Source organism: Cololabis saira, chromosome 1 (genome assembly GCF_033807715.1).
Source record: "Cololabis saira isolate AMF1-May2022 chromosome 1, fColSai1.1, whole genome shotgun sequence".
Classification (NCBI taxonomy): Eukaryota; Metazoa; Chordata; class Actinopteri; order Beloniformes; family Belonidae; genus Cololabis; species Cololabis saira.
Window position 1 is genome coordinate 18020590 of NC_084587.1, and position 17873 is coordinate 18038462.

The 17873-nt window shown below is 43.9% G+C and overlaps 1 protein-coding gene across 13 annotated transcripts in view; it reads left to right on the plus strand.

The window, feature by feature from the left end:
- Positions 1-17873, plus strand: part of LOC133425941 (receptor-type tyrosine-protein phosphatase delta-like) — a 332624-nt gene that overhangs the window by 247531 nt on the left and 67220 nt on the right. For all 13 annotated transcript variants that reach the window (XM_061716354.1, XM_061716346.1, XM_061716378.1 and 10 more), the window contains 6 exons: positions 9465-9574; positions 10019-10216; positions 10904-11029; positions 11138-11285; positions 11532-11680; positions 13027-13171. In XM_061716354.1, the coding sequence (XP_061572338.1) occupies positions 9465-9574; positions 10019-10216; positions 10904-11029; positions 11138-11285; positions 11532-11680; positions 13027-13171 (876 nt within the window). The remainder of the gene's footprint in view (positions 1-9464; positions 9575-10018; positions 10217-10903; positions 11030-11137; positions 11286-11531; positions 11681-13026; positions 13172-17873) is intronic.

Genomic DNA, 17873 nt, shown 5'->3' on the forward strand with positions numbered 1-17873 from the left:
CGCAGCTTTGAGAAAACTCAAAAAGTAAAAACGTAGAAACGTGCGACTTAATCGGGAATCAATTGGTATGACTTTTATAAGCGATTGGCGTGCACGTTTTTGCGCAACGTGCACAAACGTGCACTTTTTGCCCCATCCGGAACGCATTGCGTGAACTTTGGGGCCTCACCACTCGCATACCGTTACTCGAAAAATTCTGAACCGATTTAGAAAGTTGTAGGCCCTGAATTTAACTACAGTCCTCTGGATTTTCAGAACGATGGCACGAATAGTTTTTGCACGAAGTGCAAAAACATTTCCAAATTTCCAAACTAATGGGGAAGATTTTCCCATGTATTTGTATGGGGCAGCATTTCACACTGTGGGTGTAAAATGTCCGGTGAAGGTTAAAAAAAAAAAAAATCACCTTTTTTCTGAGTCACCTATCTTTCTCATACTTGCACGTAGAAACGTCATTCAAACTTCAAAACGGAGGAAAACTTCTCTTCTCTCTCTAAACCCCAGACTGTTTTTTCCTAAAATGTACACTTTTCAAGATATGAGCCCTCAAGCGAGGACTGGAAATCACTTTTTTGTCAAATCTTCAGTGCGGTTCTAATTGATCAGAGTGCGAGAGACTTTGAAAAAATGACCATAATTTTTATTTGTAACTTGAGCTCACGGCCGAACCGTAAAAGCTAGAAAGATAATCTTTGGTCAGAATGTAGACATAGATGTTGAGATTCAAATAATGTGACTTTGACAGGCGTGGTGTGCACAAAATTTGAACGGGGGAGCCAAGAGTCACGCCAAATCCTGCCTCTGTCTCCATTAAGTCTAATGTTAAAATAAGTTTTCTTCAAAAAAATCTCATTTTTGTTTTCGAATTGCCGTTACTAACACATTTTAAGGAATATCTGAATAAAATTAAGATTGTCAGAATCTTCCGGGTTCTGTCTCTCTCACGATGTCTTTGTTTTTCTGCTAGGAGCTACAGTTTGATTACAAGGTGAAGTTATTTGAGGCTTGTCAAATCCGAAGAACTAGCTGAGTCATTCCAATACAATATACACTACCATACTTCCGGGTCATGTGACCCAGAACTAGTCACATGACCCACTCAATGCAGACTTCATAATACTTTACCTTGGATAATGGAGGAATCTGAACCCTGACCTTTTGACCTTACATGATCCCCAGTCCTGCTGGGGACAGGTTCATGGGATATATATGTATATTATTATTATTATACATATAAATATTTACATTTGTATATTATATATACATATTAGCCCCGCCCCTTCTTCTGATTGGCCGATACGTTATAGTCCAATATCTTTTGAATGGTTTGACATAGAGACTCACGGGTGGTATCAAATGACTAAGTATCGAGCCCCTGACCCTCATTGGTGCAAATTAGCCCCGCCCCTTCTTCTGATTGGCTGATACGTTAAAGTCCAATATCTTTTGAATGGTTTGACATAGAGACTCACGGGTGGTATCAAATGACTAAGTATCGAGCCCCTGACCCTCATTGGTGCAAATTAGCCACGCCCCTTCTTCTGATTGGCTGATACGTTAAAGTCCAATATCTTTTGAATGGTTTGACATACAGAGACATGGGTGGTGTCAAATGACTAAGTATCGAGTCCCTGACCCTCATTGGTGCAAATTAGCCACGCCCCTTCTTCTGATTGGCTGATACGTTAAAGTCCAATATCTTTTGAATGGTTTGACATACAGAGACATGGGTGGTGTCAAATGACTAAGTATCGAGTCCCTGACCCTCATTGGTGCAAATTAGCCCCGCCCCTTCTTCTGATTGGCTGATACGTTAAAGTCCAATATCTTTTGAATGGTTTGACATACAGAGACATGGGTGGTGTCAAATGACTAAGTATCGAGTCCCTGACCCTCATTGGTGCAAATTTGCCCCGCAACTTCTTCTGATTGGCTGATACGTTAAAGTCCAATATCTTTTGAATGGTTTGACATACAGAGACATGGGTGGTGTCAAATGACTAAGTATGGAGTCCCTGACCCTCATTGGTGCAAATTAGCCACGCCCCTTCTTCTGATTGGCCGATACGTTATAGTCCAATATCTTTTGAATGGTTTGACATACAGAGACATGGGTGGTGTCAAATGACCAAGTATCGAGTCCCTGACCCTCATTGGTGCAAATTAGCCACGCCCCTTCTTCTGATTGGCCGATACGTTATAGTCCAATATCTTTTGAATGGTTTGACATAGAGAGTCATGGGTGGTGTCATATGACCAAGTATCGAGTCCTTGACCTTCATGGGTGCATCCCGCGATCATCCGGCAGTAGTCCGTGGCACTTCAAAATTTCCCGGGAATTTTGGTCTAGTTAGTGCCACGGCTGCGCCACGTGGCACTCCTCCTCCATTGAGATGCGCAAGCTCAATGGAGGAGGAGTGCCTCGTGCGCAGCACGAGGCACTCATACTATTGCTCAGGCTTATTATTTATTTATTTATTATTCCATATTCTTCCGTATAAACTTCGGCGCGTAACTAGTCCCAGAGCTTTGAGAAAACGCGAAAAGTAAAAACGTAGAAACGTGCGACTTAATCGGGAATCGATTGGTATGACTTTTATAAGCGATTGGCGTGCACGTTTTTGCGCAACGTGCACAAACGTGCGCTTTTTGCCCCATCCGGAACGCATTGCGTGAACTTTGGGGCCTCACTACTCGCACACCGTTACTCGAAAAATTATGAACCGATTTAGAAAGTTGTAGGCCCTGAATTTAACTACAGTCTTGTGGATTTTCAGAACGATGGCACGAATAGTTTTTGCACGAAGTGCAAAAACATTTCCAAATTTCCAAACTAATGGGGAAGATTTTCCCATGTATTTGTATGGGGCAGCATTTCACACTGTGGGTGTGAAATGTCCGGTGAAGGTTAAAAAAAAAAAAAAATCACCTTTTTTCGGAGTCACCTATCTTTCTCATACTTGCACGTAGAAACGTCATTTAAACTTCAAAACGGAGGAAAACTTCTCTTCTCTCTCTAAACCCCGGACTGTTTTTTCCTAAAATGTACACTTTTCAAGATATGAGCCCTCAAGCGAGGACTGAAAATCACTCTTTGTCAAATCTAGAGTGGAGGTTTTAATTGATCAGAGTGAGCAGAACCTTGAAAAAATGACCATAATTTTTATTTGTAACTCGACCTCACGGCCGAACCGTAAAAGCTGGACAGATAATTTTTGGTCAGAATGTAGACATACATTTTGGTATTCTTAAAATGTGACTTTGACAGGCGTGGTGTGCACAAAATTTAAACGGGGAGACTAAGAGCCATGCCAATTCCTGTCTCTCTCTCCATTCACTGCAATGTTAAATAAAAATTTCTTCAAAAAAATCTCATTTTTGTTTTCGAATTGCCGTTACTAACACATTTTAAGGAATATCTGAATAAAATTAAGATTGTCAGAATCTTCCGGGTTCTGTCTCTCTCACGATGTCTTTGTTTTTCTGCTAGGAGCTACAGTTTGTTTACAAGGTGAAGTTATTTGAGGCTTGTCAAATCCGAAGAACTAGCTGAGTCATTCCAATACAATATACACTACCATACTTCCGGGTCATGTGACCCAGAACTAGTCACATGACCCACTCAATGCAGACTTCATAATACTTTACCTTGGATAATGGAGGAATCTGAACCCTGACCTTTTGACCTTACATGATCCCCAGTCCTGCTGGGGACAGGTTCATGGGATATATATGTATATTATTATTATTATACATATAAATATTTACATTTGTATATTATATATACATATTAGCCCCGCCCCTTCTTGTGATTGGCCGATACGTTATAGTCCAATATCTTTTGAATGGTTTGACATAGAGACTCACGGGTGGTATCAAATGACTAAGTATCGAGCCCCTGACACTCATTGGTGCAAATTAGCCCCGCCCCTTCTTCTGATTGGCTGATACGTTAAAGTCCAATATCTTTTGAATGGTTTGACATACAGAGACATGGGTGGTGTCAAATGACTAAGTATCGAGTCCCTGACCCTCATTGGTGCAAATTAGCCACGCCCCTTCTTCTGATTGGCTGATACGTTAAAGTCCAATATCTTTTGAATGGTTTGACATACAGAGACATGGGTGGTGTCAAATGACTAAGTATCGAGTCCCTGACCCTCATTGGTGCAAATTAGCCCCGCCCCTTCTTCTGATTGGCTGATACGTTAAAGTCCAATATCTTTTGAATGGTTTGACATACAGACACATGGGTGGTGTCAAATGACTAAGTATGGAGTCCCTCACCCTCATTGGTGCAAATTAGCCACGCCCCTTCTTCTGATTGGCCGATACGTTATAGTCCAATATCTTTTGAATGGTTTGACATACAGAGACATGGGTGGTGTCAAATGACCAAGTATCGAGTCCCTGACCCTCATTGGTGCAAATTAGCCACGCCCCTTCTTCTGATTGGCTGATACGTTAAAGTCCAATATCTTTTGAATGGTTTGACATACAGAGACATGGGTGGTGTCAAATGACTAAGTATCGAGTCCCTGACCCTCATTGGTGCAAATTAGCCACGCCCCTTCTTCTGATTGGCCGATACGTTATAGTCCAATATCTTTTGAATGGTTTGACATAGAGAGTCATGGGTGGTGTCAAATGACCAAGTATCGAGTCCTTGACCTTCATGGGTGCATCCCGCGATCATCCGGCAGTAGTCCGTGGCACTTCAAAATTTCCCGGGAATTTTGTCTAGTTATTTATTTATTATTTATTCCATATTCTTCCGTATAAACTTCGGCGCGTAACTAGTTGCGCAGCTTTGAGAAAACTCAAAAAGTAAAAACGTAGAAACGTGCGACTTAATCGGGAATCAATTGGTATGACTTTTATAAGCGATTGGCGTGCACGTTTTTGCGCAACGTGCACAAACGTGCACTTTTTGCCCCATCCGGAACGCATTGCGTGAACTTTGGGGCCTCACCACTCGCATACCGTTACTCGAAAAATTCTGAACCGATTTAGAAAGTTGTAGGCCCTGAATTTAACTACAGTCCTCTGGATTTTCAGAACGATGGCACGAATAGTTTTTGCACGAAGTGCAAAAACATTTCCAAATTTCCAAACTAATGGGGAAGATTTTCCCATGTATTTGTATGGGGCAGCATTTCACACTGTGGGTGTAAAATGTCCGGTGAAGGTTAAAAAAAAAAAAAAATCACCTTTTTTCTGAGTCACCTATCTTTCTCATACTTGCACGTAGAAACGTCATTCAAACTTCAAAACGGAGGAAAACTTCTCTTCTCTCTCTGAACCCCGGACTGTTTTTTCCTAAAATGTACACTTTTCAAGATATGAGCCTTCAAGCGAGGACTAAAAAACCCCCTTTTTCAAATCTAGAGTGGAGGTTTTAATTGATCAGAGTGAGCAGAACCCTGAAAAAATGACCATAATTTTTATTTGTAACTCGACCTCACGGCCGAACCGTAAAAGCTGGACAGATAATTTTTGGTCAGAATGTAGACATACATTTTGGTATTCTTAAAATGTGACTTTGACAGGCGTGGTGTGCACAAAATTTAAACGGGGAGACTAAGAGCCATGCCAATTCCTGTCTCTCTCTCCATTCACTGCAATGTTAAATAAAAATTTCTTCAAAAAAATCTCATTTTTGTTTTCGAATTGCCGTTACTAACACATTTTAAGGAATATCTGAATAAAATTAAGATTGTGAGAATCTTCCGGGTTCTGTCTCTCTCACGATGTCTTTGTTTTTCTGCTAGGAGCTACAGTTTGTTTACAAGGTGAAGTTATTTGAGGCTTGTCAAATCCGAAGAACTAGCTGAGTCATTCCAATACAATATACACTACCATACTTCCGGGTCATGTGACCCAGAACTAGTCACATGACCCACTCAATGCAGACTTCATAATACTTTACCTTGGATAATGGAGGAATCTGAACCCTGACCTTTTGACCTTACATGATCCCCAGTCCTGCTGGGGACAGGTTCATGGGATATATATGTATATTATTATTATTATACATATAAATATTTACATTTGTATATTATATATACATATTAGCCCCGCCCCTTCTTCTGATTGGCCGATACGTTATAGTCCAATATCTTTTGAATGGTTTGACATAGAGACTCACGGGTGGTATCAAATGACTAAGTATCGAGCCCCTGACCCTCATTGGTGCAAATTAGCCCCGCCCCTTCTTCTGATTGGCCGATACGTTATAGTCCAATATCTTTTGAATGGTTTGACATAGAGACTCACGGGTGGTATCAAATGACTAAGTATCGAGCCCCTGACCCTCATTGGTGCAAATTAGCCCCGCCCCTTCTTCTGATTGGCTGATACGTTAAAGTCCAATATCTTTTGAATGGTTTGACATACAGAGACATGGGTGGTGTCAAATGACTAAGTATCGAGTCCCTGACCCTCATTGGTGCAAATTAGCCACGCCCCTTCTTCTGATTGGCCGATACGTTATAGTCCAATATCTTTTGAATGGTTTGACATACAGAGACATGGGTGGTGTCAAATGACTAAGTATCGAGTCCCTGACCCTCATTGGTGCAAATTAGCCACGCCCCTTCTTCTGATTGGCTGATACGTTAAAGTCCAATATCTTTTGAATGGTTTGACATACAGAGACATGGGTGGTGTCAAATGACTAAGTATCGAGTCCCTGACCCTCATTGGTGCAAATTAGCCCCGCCCCTTCTTCTGATTGGCTGATACGTTAAAGTCCAATATCTTTTGAATGGTTTGACATACAGAGACATGGGTGGTGTCAAATGACTAAGTATGGAGTCCCTGACCCTCATTGGTGCAAATTAGCCACGCCCCTTCTTCTGATTGGCCGATACGTTATTGTCCAATATCTTTTGAATGGTTTGACATACAGAGACATGGGTGGTGTCAAATGACCAAGTATCGAGTCCCTGACCCTCATTGGTGCAAATTAGCCACGCCCCTTCTTCTGATTGGCCGATACGTTATAGTCCAATATCTTTTGAATGGTTTGACATAGAGAGTCATGGGTGGTGTCAAATGACTAAGTATCGAGTCCTTGACCTTCATGGGTGCATCCCGCGATCATCCGGCAGTAGTCCGTGGCACTTCAAAATTTCCCGGGAATTTTGGTCTAGTTATTCCATATTCTTCCGTAAAAACTTCGGCGCGTAACTAGTCCCGCAGCTTTGAGAAAACGCAAAAAGTAAAAACGTAGAAACGTGCGCCTTAATCGGGAATCGATTGGTATGACTTTTATTAGCGATTGGCGTGCACGTTTTTGCGCAACGTGCACAAACGTGCACTTTTTGCCCCATCCGGAACGCATTGCGTCAACTTTGGGGCCTCACCACTCGCACACCGTTACTCGAAAAATTATGAACCGATTTAGAAAGTTGTAGGCCCTGAATTTAACTACATTCCTGTGGATTTTCAGAACGATGGCACGAATAGTTTTTGCACGAAGTGCAAAAACATTTCCAAATTTCCAAACTAATGGGGACCATGTATTTGTATGGGGCAGCATTTCACACTGTGTGTGGGATGAGGTTAAAAAAAAAAAAATCACCTTTTTTCTGAGTCACCTATCTTTCTCATACTTGCACGTAGAAAGGTCATTCAAACTTCAAAACGGAGGAAAACTTCTCTTCTCTCTCTAAACCCCGGACTGTTTTTTCCTAAAATGTACACTTTTCAAGATATGAGCGCTCAAGCGAGGACTGGAAATCACTTTTTTGTCAAATCTTCAGTGCGGTTCTAATTGATCAGAGTGCGAGAGACTTTAAAAAAATGATCATAATTTTTATTTGTAACTCGACCTCACGGCCAAACCGTAAAAGGTAGACAGATCATTTTTGGTCAGAATATAGACATAGGTTTTGTGATTCATAAAATGTGACTTTGACAGGCGTGGTGTGCACAAAATTTGAACGGGGAGACTAACAGCCATGCCAAATCCTGTCTTTCTCTCCATTGACTCCCATAATAAATAACGTTTTCTTCAAAAAAATCTCATTTTTGTTTTCGAATTGCCGTTACTAACACATTTTAAGGAATATCTGAATAAAATTAAGATTGTCAGAATCTTCCGGGTTCTGTCTCTCTCACGATGTCTTTGTTTTTCTGCTAGGAGCTACAGTTTGATTACAAGGTGAAGTTATTTGAGGCTTGTCAAATCCGAAGAACTAGCTGAGTCATTCCAATACAATATACACTACCATACTTCCGGGTCATGTGACCCAGAACTAGTCACATGACCCACTCAATGCAGACTTCATAATACTTTACCTTGGATAATGGAGGAATCTGAACCCTGACCTTACATGATCCCCAGTCCTGCTGGGGACAGGTTCATGGGATATATATGTATATTATTATTATTATTATACATATAAATATTTACATTTGTATATTATATATACATATTAGCCCCGCCCCTTCTTCTGATTGGCCGATACGTTATAGTCCAATATCTTTTGAATGGTTTGACATAGAGACTCACGGGTGGTATCAAATGACTAAGTATCGAGCCCCTGACACTCATTGGTGCAAATTAGCCCCGCCCCTTCTTCTGATTGGCTGATACGTTAAAGTCCAATATCTTTTGAATGGTTTGACATACAGAGACATGGGTGGTGTCAAATGACTAAGTATCGAGCCCCTGACCCTCATTGGTGCAAATTAGCCCCGCCCCTTCTTCTGATTGGCTGATACGTTAAAGTCCAATATCTTTTGAATGGTTTGAAATACAGAGACATGGGTGGTGTCAAATGACTAAGTATCGAGTCCCTGACCCTCATTGGTGCAAATTAGCCACGCCCCTTCTTCTGATTGGCCGATACGTTATAGTCCAATATCTTTTGAATGGTTTGACATACAGAGACATGGGTGGTGTCAAATGACTAAGTATCGAGTCCCTGACCCTCATTGGTGCAAATTAGCCCCGCCCCTTCTTCTGATTGGCCGATACGTTATAGTCCAATATCTTTTGAATGGTTTGACATACAGAGACATGGGTGGTGTCAAATGACTAAGTATCGAGTCCCTGACCCTCATTGGTGCAAATTAGCCCCGCCCCTTCTTCTGATTGGCCGATACGTTAAAGTCCAATATCTTTTGAATGGTTTGACATACAGACACATCGGTGGTGTCAAATGACTAAGTATCGAGTCCCTGACCCTCATTGGTGCAAATTAGCCCCGCCCCTTCTTCTGATTGGCCGATACGTTATAGTCCAATATCTTTTGAATGGTTTGACATAGAGAGTCATGGGTGGTGTCAAATGACCAAGTATCGAGTCCTTGACCTTCATGGGTGCATCCCGCGATCATCCGGCAGTAGTCCGTGGCACTTCAAAATTTCCCGGGAATTTTGTCTAGTTTATATTTACCCTTTTGATTTTTAAATGGTTGATGGATGAGATGTCGCTCCCTTTCTCTCCCCTTAAGCTCTGCCGAAGGCTCCCGGCATCCCCGTGGTGACGGAGAGAACGGCGACGAGCATCACCCTCACCTGGGACTCTGGGAACCCTGAACCCGTCTCCTATTACATCATACAGGTGTGCAACAAACACATAAAGAGGCACACGCTTCGCAGTCACACACCACCTTAGGCGCACGCACGATTCTGAGACGCCAAACTTAAGATGGGTAAAGCGCTGGAATTTTATATCAACATAAACTGTTATTAACAGACTTACTGTAGTCACTAAGTAGGGTTGTAAAAAGAAAGAGGCTCTTGTCTCTCCTGGCGGTAATAAAGTTTCTCAGCTGGCTCAGATAAAATCTGGTGTCCTGTGACTGCTCTCTAGTGAATTAAATGTAGCAATGAACTATAAAAACTGTTAAAAACCGTCTTTAAAAAAAAAAAAAAAAACCTCCACTTCTAGTTTTAATTGGAGTAAGACGTCGTAGAATTTTATGTTTAAATTTAAGGGGAGGGAGCTGATTTATTTCTGCATGTGCTCCCGTTCTGTTCCCTCACCGTCTCTTCCTTCTTGCAGCATCGTGCCAAGGGCTCGGAGGACCCCTATAAGGAGATTGATGGCATTGCCACGACGCGCTACAGCGTGGGCGGCCTCAGCCCGTACTCCCACTACGACTTTCGGGTGGCAGCTGTCAACACCATCGGCCAGGGCCCCTCCAGCGAGGCGGTGGAGGCTCGCACGGCCGAGCAGGCCCCCTCGTCGCCCCCCCGACAGGTCAGGAGGACGCCCTCCAAATTTGACAAAGTAGATTGAATGAATGAATGAATTAATTGTTTATTTCGGTTACATTACATTATTTGCAATTCAAACTGTGTGTGTGTGTGTGTGTGTGTGTGTGTGTGTGTGTGTGTGTGTGTGTGTGTGTGTGTGTGTGTGTGTGTGTGTGTGTGTGTGTGTGTGTGTGTGTGTGTGTGTGTGTGTGTGTGTGTGTGTGTGTGTAAATGACAAAACACTTTCATACAAGTTTACACTCATCAGTTTCACACAAAAAATAATAATAAACTCTGTAACCGAAAAAGGAATAGGCTGAAGCCAAAGCTTATATTTGCCTACCCTGTACTTTCCAACAGAAAACCCAGATTATCTGCAATAAAAAGAAACAAAAAGAGAAATTTCCCTTTAAATTGTTCTGCTTAACCAAATTATACTCCAATCATTTAGCATTGTAATCCTTAATTATTTTACTTTTCAATATTTTTTTAAAATTCAACAGAGATTTACACAGTTTCACTTCATCACTAAGTTGATTCCATAATTTGACTCCCAAAAATGAAACAGGATTAAGGAGTTACATCAAATCTGGTTTCCAGAAATGAAGTTTAGATTTGGTTTGTTGCACAATACGACTCTCTTCTCAACTGCTGCGTTGAGTCACTCGGGTTTATTCTCCTCTTTCTGCAGGTCATCGGGCGGATGCTGAGTGCCACCACAGCGATGATACACTGGGATGAACCCGAGGAACCTAACGGTCAGGTTGTTGGTTATAGAGTCTACTACACCTCAGATAGCACGCTGCCAGTCAACCAGGTGTGCATCTGAATCTGTATGGCTTCCCTTTACTCTGCCATTACTTTTCACCGGTGCATGACGACGTGGACGTTTACATGCGCTGCGTTGTGTGACTGTGTTGTTCAGTGGGAGAAGCAGATGGTGCGCGGCACCAGCTTTATCACCATTCAGGATTTGACACCCAACAAGACCTACTATATCAGAGTGCTGGCGTTCACCTCCGTGGGAGATGGACCTTTGTCCCAGGACCTGCAGATCATAGCCAAGACTGGAGGTAAAGCAACACTGGAGAGGGATGATTCTGCATCTGTATCACTGAAAATGCATGTTTTCATCAGCCTGGAGAACAAAAGCAAATCCTACTGTTTGGATGAAAGTGTTAGTGGTACTTTTCTTTAAAAAGGACAGAATGCTGAGGCTTGAATGCCTAATAAGGGCGACTCGCCTTATTAAGAAGGGCGCATCTCGAAAAAAAGGTGTGTTTTCTCTAAAGTCGTCTTGTCTTTTCTCCGCTCTGCAGTTCCATCCCAACCTTCAGAGTTTAAGGGTGAAGCCAAGTCTGAGACCAGTATCGTGCTGACCTGGGTGGCACCATCGACCCAAGGTGGCCCAGACAGCCAGATCGCTGGGTACGAACTGGTTTACCGAAGGGTTAACGACACAGAAGAGGTGAGGATGGATTTATAAAAGAATGAATGACTTCATCAAAAAGGGTAATTGGATTGTTGCAGTGTAAGATATAGATAAGTTAATAATCATAATAATAATAATAATAATAATAATAATAATATAAAAACATATGCATGACATTTGAAATAAACATGAGATGACAAACTGGGAAGGAGACTAGAGAGTGGCTTGATGGACGTCTGCTGTTGGACTCTCTGCTGTGTTGCGCCTGTAACCCAGGAACGGCTGTCCTGATGATGTCACATGCAGAATTGGCAGGTAATGCAGGTGACACAGGGGACAGCACAGACAGAAAGTCATTTCGGCACCAGGGTTGCAGAGGCGGCGGCTCCTCCCAGCAGCATGTCCAAAACCATGCTATCCGCTGTCAACAAGCGCCACCAGCTGTCGTCGCCCCCACATCTGTTCGGCCCAAAGTCTGCCGTCTGCTCGCGTTGTCCAACATCCGTATCGAGAAGCATCGGAGTGTGGGACATGCTTCCGCAGCCACGTCTTGGCGAAAAACTGAACACTGCATTCCCAGTCCTCCTGCTGTCTCCACGTCAGCGCCGGCTCATCCATTTTGCATCAATAATCTCTCCCCCCCTTATGGCAATCAACAGGAAAAATGTCATACACCTCCTCCTTGTTAATCTCCATTTTCTGTCCTTGACTGTTCCTCTTCAAGTTGCCGTGATTTGGCGTCTTACTCCAGGTGTTAGTTGATCATTAAAGGTTCAATCAGCCACACCCCTTGCAAATGACTTTCCTGTTGTCATGGCTACTCCCTTTAATCGATTCCTAAATTCCAAGTAAAATAATTGAAACACAATCATCCAAACCAGCCCTGAAAACAGTTTTTCACCCCAGTGTTTATATTTTGACCTCAGGACTCAACCCTCTACCGGAATTACAGTTAAAAGCTGGGATAAATACAAGGGTGCGAGATGATTAAGAGTTTTAAAAACAGACATCAAAAGTTTAAAATCAAATCTTTAAAGGACTGGAAGCCAATGAAGGGTGTTAAGAACAGGAGTGATGTGCACGCGTCTGTTATTGTTGGTCAAAAGACGGCAGCAGCATTTTGCACAAATAGAAGGCGTTAAGAGAAGACTGGGAGACTCCTACATAAAAGTGTGTTGCAATAGTCCAACCGTGAGCTAATTAGGCCATGGACGGCCTTCTCCTGGTCATACCTGGCCTTTTAAAGCGTAAACTTTTCATTGGACAAGTGCTTCAATGGTCCCTTGGAAAGAAGATGATATATGAAGGGTGGTGTGTGAGTGGATGAAAGTGTGAGAAGAAAGAAGAGAATGTCAACATGTTACCTGATGCTGTCTTTTCAGAGGAAAGTCAGCTTTGAGCCGACCACCTCGTACCTTCTGAAGAACCTGAAGCCCTTCTCCAACTACGTCTTCCAACTGGCCGCCAAGAGCAAAAATGGAATTGGGGCATATACTAATGAAGTGTCGATTGACACTCCACAGACACGTAGGTCTACCAGCGCACACTGCTGAGTGTGAAAGTGTGTGTGTGCGCGTGTGTTTGTTTGAGCGAAAGAGAGAAACGTGTTTCAGTTTTGACAATGCAACTAGAGAAATCCGATCAATTACTAGATCTTGAGAACAAAAATTTCAGAATCTCAAAAGCCATTTCACTGATTTTGTTATGGAAGGCCTTTGTTGCATTGTCAAAAAAGGCCCATCAGGTATCCAGACCTTAGCTGACCTCAAGATTGATATTTCAACAAATACATCTTTAAATACATTCTCAGATCTTTTATATACCAACGCCACTAACAAACCAGTCACAACATTAAAGGGACATGTTACCAAAAAAATTACCTTTTTCTGGGCTTGACAACATACATTTTTGTGTTTAAAGGGGCTAACAAATCAAAATTCAATGCTGCAAAAAAAGAGGTGAAGGAAGGTCAGTTAGCTGACTCCACCCCCTAAAACAGACTGTTATGGACTGAGCCAAAAACTTAGTTGAAAAGAGAGCTGGTGTTCTATGTCTCTGTGGTATTTCTGACCAAAGTATGTCAGTGACATTTCATGAAGACTGCAGGATATTGTATCAATGTGTGAAAAAGGCCATAACATATGCCCTAATGCGTTGCTGCATTGTCATTCAGTTCCTGTACAAATGGAGCAACAGTTTGGGCCACATTGCCAGTAGAATGTTGGATTTGAATCAAGTGGAAGCTGTCACCGGTTCTGGTCATCATTTTTATGGGCAGAATTTTCTAGGCTCAGCCAAGGGGCAAGGGATTAAATATCCACTTTTTGCAGATGATGTGATCCTGTTGGCTTCATCGGGTGTTCAGCTTCACCTCACACTCGAATAGTTTGCAGTCAAGTATATAGGAGCACGGATGTGAATCAACACCTCCAAATCTGAAACCATGGTTCTCGGTCGTAAAAAGGTGCCGAGCAAAGCCAACTTCACGATTGGACCCGGAGTTGTAAATGTTTTACTGTGCTGCTTATTTGTATCACTCTAGACCAGGGGTCGGCAACCCAAAATGTTGGAAGAGCCATATTGGACCAAAAACACAAAAAACAAATATGTCTGGAGCCGCAAAAAATGAAAAGTCTTGTATCAGCCTTAGAATGAAGACAAATGGCAAAAGGCAAAAAGGTTGAGAAAAAAGTCGAAATGTTGAGAAAAAAGTTAAAATGTCGAGAAAAACATTAGAAATGTCGAGATTAATGTTGAAGTCGAAATATCAAGATTAATATTGAAGTACAATCTTGAGAAAAAAGTCGAAATGTCGAGAAAAAAGTCAAAATGTTGAGGAAAAAAGTCCAAATGTAAAGAAAAAAGTCAAAATTTTGGGAAAAAAGTTGAAATTTCGGGAAAAAAGTTGAAATGTCGAGAAAAAAGTTGAAATGTCGAGAAAGAAGTCGAAATGTCAAGATTAATATTGAAGTACAATCTTGAGAAAAAAGTCGAAATGTCGAGAAAAAAGTCAAAATGTATAGAAAAAAAGTCAAAATTTTGGGAAAAAAGTCGAAATTTCGGGAAAAAAGTTGAAATTTCAAGAAAAAAGTCGAAATGTCAAGATTAATGTTGAAGTACAATCTTGAGAAAAAAAATTCTAGAAAAAAGTCGAAATGTTGAAATTAAAAAGGAAAAGAAAAAGGAAGAAAAGAGAGAAAAAAAGGAAAAAAGAAGAAAAATGAAAAAAGGAAAAGAAGAAGAAAAAAAAGAGAAAAAAAGGAAAAAAAAAAAAGAATAAAGGAAAAAAAGGTCAAACATTTTTGAAAAAGCTCCAGAAGCCACTAGGGCGGCGCTAAAGAGCCGCATGCAGCTCTGGAGCCGCGGGTTGCCGACCCCTGCTCTAGACAAACTGATCAAATTCACACTTGATTTACAAACTATATAGTTTGCACTTTGATTGCAACTGTGCCTGGAAGTCATTTGTCCAGGTTGTTATCGCTTTGCCATGTTTGATTATGTGGTCCCTAACAACCCACAAAACACTACCCAGCTCTCTATTGTAGTCTTTTTAGCTCAAACATGTGGAGTGGACCCAGCGGACTGGATCATATCGAGGTCCCGGAGCTTTTAAGCCCCTAACAGAACACATAAGACTTCGCAGATGTCACGGCTCAAAGACAGAGAACCCAAATGCACGACACCAAACACAATCAGAGTCCAAGAGGCTTTAATCAGGGTCAAAGGCAGGCAGGGGTCAAAACCGGGTAGTCAGGCAGATCAGGCAAACAATCCAAGGGGGTAGGCAAAAATCCAAAAACCGGAATCAGGCAGGGTCGCAGACAGGCAGGCAGGCAGAAAACTGATCAAAAATCGGGAACGCTGGAAAGTGAGGCACAAACACTCGACAATCTGGCAAACTAGAAGGTGGAAATGGGCCGGTATATGAGGGGAACTGCTGATGAGGGAAACCAGGTGTGGAGCTGGGCAGGGGAAGCACAGGTGAAGGGAATTAGTGGATTTCTGGCTGATGAGGGTGGCAGGGTCTGGAATGACAGGAGAGTGAGTTAACAAGTAAAAAAACAAATCAAACTGAGAAACCATGACAGAACCTCCCCCTCAAGGGACGGCTCCCGACGTCCCACCAGGCTGGTCGGGATGAGCACGGCGGAAGTCCCGGATGAGAGTGGGATCCAAGATCCTCTGTGTAGGAACCCAGCAGCGCTCCTCAGGGCCGTAGCCCTCCCAGTCCACCAGATACTGATAGCCCCTCCCACGGCGACGGGACCGAAGGAGGCGCCGCACCGTGTAAACAGGACCACCCCCAATGAGCCGGGGGGGCGGCGGGGGCCTGGAGGCGGGTTGAAGGGGACTCTCCTTGACAGGCTTGAGGCGAGAAACGTGGAATGTGGGATGAACCCTCATGGAACGAGGGAGGCGTAGTCGAACGGCTGCTGGGTTGATAACCTTTGATATGGGGAAGGGACCCACAAAGCGGGGCGCTAGCTTTTTGGATTCCACCCTTAATGGCAAGTCCCGGGTAGAAAGCCAGACCTTCTGACCAGGGGCGTACTGGGGGGCTGGGACGCGACGCCGGTTAGCATCCTTACGGTACCGGTCAGAGGTGCGAAGCAGTGTGGAGCGGGCCTGCAGCCAGGTTCGCCGACACCTGCGAATAAAGGCCTGGACAGATGGGACTCTGATTTCTCCCTCCTGAGTCGGGAAAAGCGGAGGCTGATATCCCCGGGAACACTGGAAAGGTGAGAGTCCAGTAGCAGTGCTGGGAAGGGTATTGTGGGCGTATTCCACCCACAACAGCTGCTTGGACCAGGATGAGGGGTTGCGGGACGTGAGGCAACGCAGGGCCGTCTCCATCTCCTGATTCATCCTCTCCGTCTGGCCATTGGACTGAGGGTGGAAGCCTGAAGAGAGGCTGACGGAGGCACCCAAGAGCCTGCAAAACTCACGCCAAAAACAAGAGGTAAATTGGGGCCCCCGGTCAGAGACAATGTCCCTGGGGAGGCCATGAAGACGGAACACATGATGAAGCATCAGTTCAGCAGTTTGTTTGGCAGATGGTAGCTTGGGTAATGGAATGAAGTGAGCAGTTTTGGAGAAACGGTCAACCACAGTGAGTATTACAGTGTTACCATCTGAGGGAGGAAGCCCGGTGACAAAATCCAGGGAGATGTGGGACCAAGGCCGATGAGGAACTTGTAGAGGAAGTAAGAGGCCGGCAGGAGCCTGCCGAAGACTCTTATTCTGGGAGCAGACCTGACAGGCAGCGACAAACTCTCTGGTATCCTTCTCCATGGAAGCCCACCAGAACCGTTGCTTAAGGAACACCAGGGTGCGGGCGACACCGGGGTGACAGGCCAGGGGTGAAGAATGGCCCCACTGAAGAACCTCAGAGCGAAGGCTGGCAGGCACAAAGAGGAGGTTATTGGGGCAATTACTGGGGGCAGGAAACTGAGAGCTTGCCTGTTTGACCTTGTCCTCCACAGGCCAAGTAATGGCACCAACCACGCAGGCAGACGGAAGGATCCCCTCAGGTGCGGCCTGGGGCTCCATGACCTGGAACTGGCGGGACAGGGCATCGGCCTTTGTGTTCTTGGACCCTGGGCGGTAAGAGAGAGTGAAATTGAACCGATTGAAAAACAACGCCCACCTGGCCTGGCGGGAGTTCAGTCTCTTGGCAGAACGGAGGTACTCTAAGTTTTTGTGGTCGGTCCATACGACAAACGGCAGCTCCGCCCCCTCCAGCCAATGCCGCCACTCCTCCAAAGCCAGCTTGACGGCTAGTAACTCACGGTTGCCGATGTCGTAATTCCTCTCTGCGGAAGACAACTTGCGCGAAAAAAAGGCACAAGGGTGAAGTTTATGATCCCTAGCAGACCGCTGAGAGAGGACAGCCCCCACACCAGAATCAGATGCATCCACTTCTACCAGAAACTGAAGTGAGGGATCCGGGAGGGTGAGTATAGGAGCAGAGGTGAACAAAACTTTCAACTCACCGAATGACCTCTCCGCCTCGGGGGACCACACAAAAGGGGAGTTGATGGAAGTGAGAGCTGTGAGGGGGGCTGCCACAGCGCTGTAATTTCTTATGAACCGCCGGTAAAAATTGGCGAAGCCCAAGAAGCGTTGCAGTTCCTTCCGGGAGGAAGGAGAGGCCCAATCCCGAACAGCCTTTACCTTGGCAGGATCCATCTGGAGGCCCCCCTCCTTGATAATGGAGCCCAGGAATGAA